At 41.5% G+C, this 8,881-nt stretch overlaps 1 protein-coding gene across 1 annotated transcript; it reads right to left on the bottom strand.

The window, feature by feature from the left end:
* Window positions 1-3,736: 3,736 nt before the first annotated feature.
* Window positions 3,737-7,630, bottom strand: cckb (cholecystokinin b). Its single transcript, XM_039819396.1, has 4 exons — window positions 7,562-7,630; window positions 6,726-6,846; window positions 6,461-6,616; window positions 3,737-4,181 (listed from the first exon to the last, which is right to left on the bottom strand). Exons 2-4 carry the CDS (start codon window positions 6,844-6,846, stop codon window positions 4,045-4,047), a joined length of 414 nt encoding a protein of 137 aa, XP_039675330.1. The 5' UTR covers window positions 7,562-7,630; the 3' UTR covers window positions 3,737-4,044.
* Between the last annotated feature and the right edge of the window lie 1,251 nt (window positions 7,631-8,881).

Here is an 8,881-nt window from a genome sequence, read left to right as displayed (position 1 = left end):
TTTTTGTACCAGGCAGTGATGTTCCCCGTCAGAATGCTCTCTATGATGCAGGAGTAGAAATTGGTCAGTATTTAAGGGGATATCCAGAATTTCCTTATAGGCATCTGAAGTCAAACAGTCTCTGATTAGCCTTTTTCACCACTGAATCAGTATCGGCACCCGCGTCAGACCCTCGGTGATGTGGACACCAAGGTACTTGAAGCTGTCCACCCTCTCCACCGACGACCCGTTGATATTAAGGTAGTTGCTTTCTTGCTTCTTCCCAAATTCCACTATCATCTCTTTTGTCTTGCTGACATTCATGAGTACATTGTTGTACTGACACCAGCGGGTCAGGTCCTCTACTGGGTGTTATTTAACAGTATTGCATAAATATATAAAAGTGAATACTGGTAATAAGTTTTAGCCACGCTGGCGGTGTTGTTCAGTGTCGCCAATTTCAGACTAAAATATCTCATAACAACTGTTAGATGGACTGCCATAAAACTATGCACAGCCATTCATGGTTCCCAGACAATGAATTTTACTCACTGGAGATTTTCAGTCACATAAAGTGTTAGGAGGTGTATATTTGGTAGGTATAAAGTGAAGACCAGCTTCACACCAATTTCTAAATCGATTAAAGTGTTTATTGTCCTCTTGTGTCAATCTATGTCTTGCTCTGATGCAGCAACTACCTAGAGTATTGTTGCCAGGCAACCAGTGGAGACTATGAAGTTGCGTCTGGCCAAAAAATAGAGGGTAGATGCTAGAATGTATTTACCGAACAAGTCACCAAACGAAACTAGCATACTGCGCAAGGGTCAATACGACGAGGTGGAACTGTTACGGAAAGGTATGTAAGCCTACCTAACCGATAAGACTGACTCACAAGCGTTGTAGTTTCCAGTCTCCAGACTACAAAGCAACGCAGACCAAAACGGGGGCAGAAGTTTTCAAAGGTCTCATTTTTAGGGGCTCGGAAATGCAAGTACTGTCCTTTGAGCTGCAAATCCAGCAAATGATATTTGGTAACACTTTACTTGAAGGTATCTACATAAGAGTGACATGACACTGTCATGAACACATGACACTGTCATGACACATGAACTCTAACCCTAACCATAACCATAACCATAGCTTGTCATGACAAAAACCAAATGACACTTACTAAAAGAAGCGCTATGTCATAAACGTTTATGACTTGTTTATAATGTTTATGACACGGTCATGACAGTGTCATGTCACTCTTATGTAGATATCTTCAAGTAGGCCTAAAGTGCAACCGATATTTTTTTTTAAACAAACGTGGTAGTGGAGATGTAACCTAAATCTTGGCAAGAAAGTTGTCCTCAAAATGTCCTACAATTTCTTTTAAATGTGTAGTTTCATACATCACTATCTTTTTTATAAACATTTGCTGCTGTGTTATGTGGTGATCGTTGCCAGATGAATCTTTATTATGTAAGATTGGGATGATGGGGTTTTGGAGTACAGTCCAGGAGCATCAAAGATCTGTTGTTTAAGATGCCAGAAAAATGCCTTTGAATTGACTAAAGCTAAACTGAAGTTAAATAATGGAAAAGGGCAGAGAATGAAACACAGTATGTCGAGCCAGTTTCATGGATGATCCAGGACCAGACCATCTGCTCGTCATGGCTGCTGGATCATTATTACAGCCACACTCTTGGAGCTCATGTTCCTTTCATGAGTGTGTGGCTTTGCCCATTAGCACACAAAAACAGAGCACTTATGCATATATGAGTGCCTGAACCGCTCCATGTCGTAGGCCACACATGCTCTCGCCTTTCGACCTTTTTCTGCATCATTGGCACTCCTAGCAGATAGCCACATCCACACATACACAAATGCTGATACGCACACACACACAAAGGGGAGACATTTACTGGCAGTCCCACTGAAGCCTTTAAACCCTTCCAGAGCCTTTAACTCTCAAGGCGGCCTCAGATCTTTAAACAGAAAGTTTGAGTCAATTCCCATGGCCCTCTCAGAATCTCAAGTGTCTGTAAATTTCTGATTCAAGTAGACCTCAGTCCAGGCCAGTGGCATCAATGCCCAACACACACACACACACACACACACACACACACACACACACACACACACACACACACACACACACACACACACACACACACACACACACACACACACACACACACACACACACACACACACACACAGCAAATCCTCTTTTTACCCCAAGGCATCCACAACCACTTCTCTGAATAATTCACAGAATCTGCTTTGTCTATCGATCCCTCGCTGCACCTTTCACTCACGCAGACACATCTTTCACTTGACACCAGGAGCGGCATTTTGGGCCGCTTCATCACAATTCCCCACCACTGTGGATTCCTCCTCTTTCCCGTACTAATAGGCCAACCTTCTACAGGTTGAACAGCAGCCTGTCTGTTGGGTTTTTGTCAAGAGTTGTTGTGTTCATGAAAATCCTAACAAAAAGAAATAAAATTAAGTGAGTCATCATCAAATCTCTTCTACTGCTTTTGTCTAAAGAAGTTTGAAAAAGAAGTTGGAGAAATTGTTTTATTAAACACCAAAATGTCTTCATAACACTCAAAACAATTATTGGGATTCATTTGGAGCCTACTTTAATAATTCAGCCCATCAGTTTCTCCAAATGCTTCAAACTTTTTCAATATTTAACACAGACGTTAAAGCTCATAATGATCTAGCTGCTCTTTTGAAGATATTCTCAAGCATTCCCCGGCCCGATTCCTGAATGATGCATTCACTGACTTTCATCTCCTTTGTGCGGCTGCTCGCTGACCTTTTTTCTTAGCATCAGACATCTCTCCTTTTACATTCATCATCTTAAACTGGCAGATGATAAGAAGTGGATGAGAGACTCTTTACTCAGGATCTTACTTGACCCATTTCAACACAATACATTTCATTGCCAAATCAATAATTTCTCCAGTAATTTATATTTTAGAGCAGGAAGTGGCAGACCTTCAGAGGGAAGCTGCAGAAAAACCCAGGAACTTTGATTATTTTTTTATTTCCACCGCAATACCACTAATATCCTTGGCTATATGGTACCAAAAATGTGTCCACACTGTAAAAAAAAAAAAAAAGGAAAATGAATTTCTAAAATAAACTGTGATCCATCTTATTCCAAACAGAGGGAGTTACATGTTATCTGTAAATAATTTTGTATTGAGTGTCCCTCAGTCTATTGCATGTGAACAATTTCTTACCAGTCATCCTCTGTTTAATCATTGTCAGAATAGTCCTGGTTGAGTTGGAGTGTAGAAGCGAGGAAAAGGAAGAAATGAAGTGGGAAGGATTTGTTAACTCCAACAGAAACAACTGTCTGACGTGGATTTCGGAATGTAATAAATCTTGAACAATATTTGAACAAAATCAAGGATTTGATCAAGTGTTTAAGGAGGATTTTATATATTCAGAAGGGCATTGCCTTTATAAACTATCACCACAATGGCTTTTAGACCAACTGTGTGTGTACTCATCCATGTGTTATGAGTATTAGTACACTCGTGTTGTCACCCCTGATTTTACTTGTGATGTATAAGGGTTTATAACATTACACTACTATATAAAGATGCATTATAATCTACAATATGATTATTATGCTTGCAGCAGTTATTAGGTGCCACAGATAATCCTGTTTTTGACACCCAGTGCACCCAATGAATGTTAACAGATCTAATTTAAGCAGCATGCATTGTATCGAAATAATTCATATGCAGAGTGATTTTTCCAATCTTTATTCAGTCCAGTAAGTCTCAACAGACCTTCACAGCATCCCAATCATTTCCACCCAAAATGATAAAGAAACCAGAGAAAACCAGAACCAAACAAACCATGGACAGTGAGAGCTTTTCTGCAAAATTTGGCATATGTATATTGCATTATTACAGTTTTACAAACAAATGTACAACAAATACATCATAAATAGACTCTTATTGTGAGACAGTGAGGAGCCAGCTTGCGTGGTTTTTTTCTTCTTCTTCTTTTCCCTCTGTGCCCGTACGCAGGGGTATGAGCCGTGACTTCCCTTTATGAGGAGTACTCATACTCCTCTGCACTGCGGCGGCCAAAATCCATCCACCCCAAGTAGTCCCTGTCTGCTATTCGGTGGTTGGCACTCAGTCCGTTGCCTTTGTTGTTTGCCGTAGAGTTTCTACGCACAGATCCTAGGAGGAGAAGTGGGGAGGATGAGGAGGGGTGGAGGTGATAGAAAGAGTGGGTGGAGGAGAAACAGAGCAGGAGGGAAATTAGTAATCCTCAGAGTCAGTAGAGTATGAGAGCGGCTAAAAACTTCACTGGGTTGTGGTCTTACTTTTGGTTTGTTTCTGCGTAGAGACAGCAGAGGTGTAGCACCAAATTCTGGGCCCTGTAGAAAGGCACTTTCTATGGGCCCCTCCCTCACAGCTATTCATTCTAGCATCTTTTTTGGCCCTCCTCACATGAGGGCCCTGGGTACTCAGTCCCCTTTTTTCCCCCGGTCCGACGCCCCTTAGAGACAGCTGGAGGAAGCTACTTTGGAATGCTCTCATTGTGGAAGCAGGATGCAGGCAAATGTGGTACAATAACACAGTGAATGTGACTTTATTCAGAGGTCTAATGCTGTGAGACACTCTGACACAGCTGAGAGAAATCAAGCAGTTTTTTTTTAATAACTAAAACATCATCAATCTACTAATCAGGGGAAATGTGGCCAATTTGGGGTGAGATAGGACACCAGTGATGCTCTCACAAACCGAACAGTTAATTGTCTTTGTGCACTAAAATGCTTTGTCAGTGATTGATGCTTTTAATATAAAATAAAATATCATCACTATTACAATTTTTTTGCCCTAAAATGGCAGTTTAGCAGTTAGTTGAGTTCATTACCAAATTATACTTTTCATAACTTGGTGTTTATGGCTTCTAGGGACAAAGAGTTTGCAGCTCCACAGCTGACGACTGATATTGTTTGGTTTCTGTGAAAATCCTCTGGTTTAGATTTGATTCTGTGATTATTATTATTATTTAGTTGCTGTGACACTGGTTTTCTTTTGGACAATTTAATTCTCTCTCTCTCATTCACACTCACACACACACACACACACACACTCTCTCACACACACACACACACACACACACACACACACACAGACGTGCAAAGTAAAGGCGACGTTCCAACACAGCTGGACTTTGGGTGACAACATACTATTACCCTCTCTTCCTTTTGTGTGTCCATGCTTGTGTATTTATCACTGTGTATGCATGAACTAATGTGTGTCCATTCCCTTAAAATGATCATCGCACCCTCATTACATTTTCTTCTCCACACACTGTGACCTGTGAATCTCCGACTTTATATTCCAAGCAAAGTGAAGCAGGAATGCTATCCGTTTGGTAATCAATTGAGCGCTCACTGAAATGCTTATTTCACTCCACCCACATCCTCCTACACACACACACACACACACACACACACTCACTGGCATGCATGCGCGCACACACACACACAAACAGTGTTTTTAGTTCCCTGGTGTGCTGAGAAGATCGGCTGCAGAAGGCTCAACAACGACACCTCCTACACCGAAACATGCAAGCAAGTGAACAGCAAGCACACGATCACAGACACCCACAAACACACACGCACGATTAAACAGAAACCACACGCACACATTCCCTTAGGGTATTACATACTCATTTGAATGTGCCCTTTGGCATTTTATAGACTTCACTGTCTGATTGAACAGTCTGTTTTGCATTTTTCTGTTCCTAAAGTATTGTACTGAAGATTATGCAACAGGAAGATATAAACTTCATAGCTTAAATATGTAAATGTGTCTGAACTTTTCTTCAGAGCATTTAGTTTGTGTGTGTGTGTGTGTGTGTGTGTGTGTGTGTGTGTGTGTGTGTTGTCTAATGTCAGAGCACAGACGTTGCTCGGTCCTGTCACACGGCCAGAGCGCTGAACATAAGGAACTATGACAGGGTTGACGGCTTGTTTTCTTGGCATTGAAGAGAAAAAAGAAAAAAGAGCGACTGGGAGTCAAACGAGGAGAAAAAAGTGAAATAAGATGGTATGAGGAGAATGGCCGGATGATTGCGCTGCCTAATACATGCTCTTTCAAACCTCAAAAGCTTTTCAAAGCCACTAATTCATTTTACAAAGCTGGCTGTAGCTGATTCCAGTAATTAGCAAGACCGAGGGGAGGAGAAAGGACTTGTATCTAAAAATGAACCGATGTTTCTTTGTACACTCACATGCACACACACATTTCCTTCGAGATTCCGCAGGTGCATCAAGGAAGATGCAAACTAATAATACATTATTAATAATAATAAAAAAATAAAATTTCCATCGGGATGAATAAAGTATCTATCTATCTATCTATCTATCTATCTATCTATCTATCTATCTATCTATCTAATAATACAGACACACACAAATAAACATGTATATCCTCACGCACACCTTTCCTGGAGGAGATGAGTCTTGCCAGCAGCTCACTGAGGTTGGCTCGGGAGTCTGCATCCTCCTCAGCCAGAGGAAGATCTTTCAGCTGGGGGGCAGAGCGGCTGTGTTGGAGGTGGGGCTCGCCCAAGGTGTGGGTGTCAGCCTCAAGGAGAGCTACTCAACAACGACAAAGACACATACAAGAGCAGATGTCAGATATGGATACTTACTGTGATATTATTAATGAAAGTGCTTGTCTTTCCCCGCGGTGATAAACGTGTACCTTCAGAAGCAGCGGACATGGAGCGGTGGCCCTCGTCTAGGGGCTGGGAGGAGAAGGGGAGCCCCAAACAGCTCGTACACAAGACTGCCAGCACGACACACACACACAAGCCTGCAGTCATCTTAAGCAATCAGAGAGAGAGAGAGGGGAGAGAGAAGCACATAGGGGAAGTTTAATAACTAGGAATTTGAAATGCAATCCAGTCTGGGTTTAAAGTATCTCGTCTTCTGACTCAACAGTCATCTTCCACACAGCTACTACAACTGAGACCATCTGCCATCTGCCAGACAACTGCTCTTTCGCAGTTAATGATCGCTCTGACGGCACCGGAAAGGAGCGTGAATCAGAAACAGCATATTCACACTGTCATCCAGGGGCAGAGCACGCAACACGCTGTAGATAGTTGGATCTTGATATCCTGAGTTTAGTTTCAGCAGATCAAAGTGACCCGATTGTCTGTGCAGAAAGCATCTCTCATTTCCACTTTGCTTTCAGAAACATCTCTGGAAATAAATCCACCAAATAAAAATGAAAAATGTTAAGCATGTTTATTCTTTTCTTATCTAAAAGTTCTAATTTATCAATAATTTTAGAAGAAATCATACCTAATGTAATGTAGTTGCATAAATATTGCTATTACAAATTGAAAAATTCAAGGCAAAATTGAAACTAAATGTATACGTTTTGTCATCTTTCCCTTGCATCAAATAATTGAATGAAAATTGTTTCCATATTTGAATTCCAGTATGATTGTGAAGAAAAAAAAAAACTATTTTCACAATATAAACCATCTCATAAAATGCTAAAAAGTCTAATCTGTAAAGTGGTTTCCTTACCTTGAGAAAAGATGTTCAGCGTGTCAGAGGAGTGTGTGAGAGTGAGGAGAGCACTTCTCTGTTGAGTGGGAAGGATTCCCCTTTTATACTCCACGCTCGGCACCCTGTGTGTGTGTGTGTGTGTGTGTGTGTGTGTGTGTGTGTGTGTGTGTGTGTGTGTGTGTGTGTGTGTGTTGCTTCAGCGTACATCCTGTGTATTCCTTGGTGTGTTCGCAAGCCTAATGTGAGTGTATTTGCTACAACCTCAACAGCATGCTTCAGTTTTATTGTCTGTTTGCTCATCATAAAATTTAACATCAGAAGCTGTCTGGTTGACACACATTAACGTGTGTGTGTGTGTGTGTGTGTGTGTGTGTGTGTGTGTGTGTGTGTGTGTGTGTGTGTGTGTGTGTGTGTGTGTGTGTGTGTGTGCGTGCATGCGTATGTGGGTGTGTGTGTGTGTGTTTTAGTGTGTTGTGTACATAACAATGAATCATCTGGATCAAAAGTATAGCTCGAAACTAATGTTGAAATATTGAAAATGTCTTTATTTTACTGGCAAAAAGTGTATTTTTATTCAGTACATTGATAAAATGATCCACACTTTAATGGCTGTCATGAGAATTGTGTGTGTGTGTGTGTGTGTGTGTGTGTGTGTATTTGTACACATCAACACATGTATTAGTTGTCAGTGAATGTTCACACTTAAAAAGTGGGCGGAAGCAAAAAGGAGAATCTTCAGTTTTGTTCATTTAACAGGTGACTGAGCTCAAACTGAAACATCTCCACCATCCTCCTACTGCCTATCCTTCTCCCTACCTCCCTCCCTATCCCTCTCCCTCTCTCTCTCTCCCCTCTCTCCTTTCTCCCTCTCCCTCCCTCTCTCTCCCCTCTCTCTCTCTCTCCCCTCTCTCTCCCTCTAAGTACATATGATTAACCAGGCTCATCGATCATGCAGGTGTAGCAAATCAGTCAGCCTGAGTCAATAGCTAATGATCAGCTGGTGTGAGTTAATGACGCCGACAGCCCACTGATGCATTACAGGATTAGGATCTCTGTCGTGGCACCAGAGCTTGTTTCTACCTGCTGAGATAATGTGGACAATAAAATGCATCTGTCAGGCTGTTAACTAAGGCTAATATCCACTGAAGAATCACAGGGAGGAAGACAGATATCCTTTGCTGGAGTCTAATTTAGAGCGAGACATGAGTGACAGTGTGAAGCTGTTCTTCAGTTAGCTTTCTGAAAAACACACACACACACACACACACACACACACTGAGCAGTACTTAAAAGTAACTCTCCTGGAGTGCTGACATTCAATGAAATATGGATCAAGTG

This window comes from Perca fluviatilis, chromosome 13, assembly GCF_010015445.1.
Source record: "Perca fluviatilis chromosome 13, GENO_Pfluv_1.0, whole genome shotgun sequence".
NCBI classification, from domain to species: domain Eukaryota; kingdom Metazoa; phylum Chordata; class Actinopteri; order Perciformes; family Percidae; genus Perca; species Perca fluviatilis.
The sequence above is the reverse complement of the archived record's forward strand: the minus strand, read 5'-3'. Positions and strand labels throughout refer to the sequence as shown.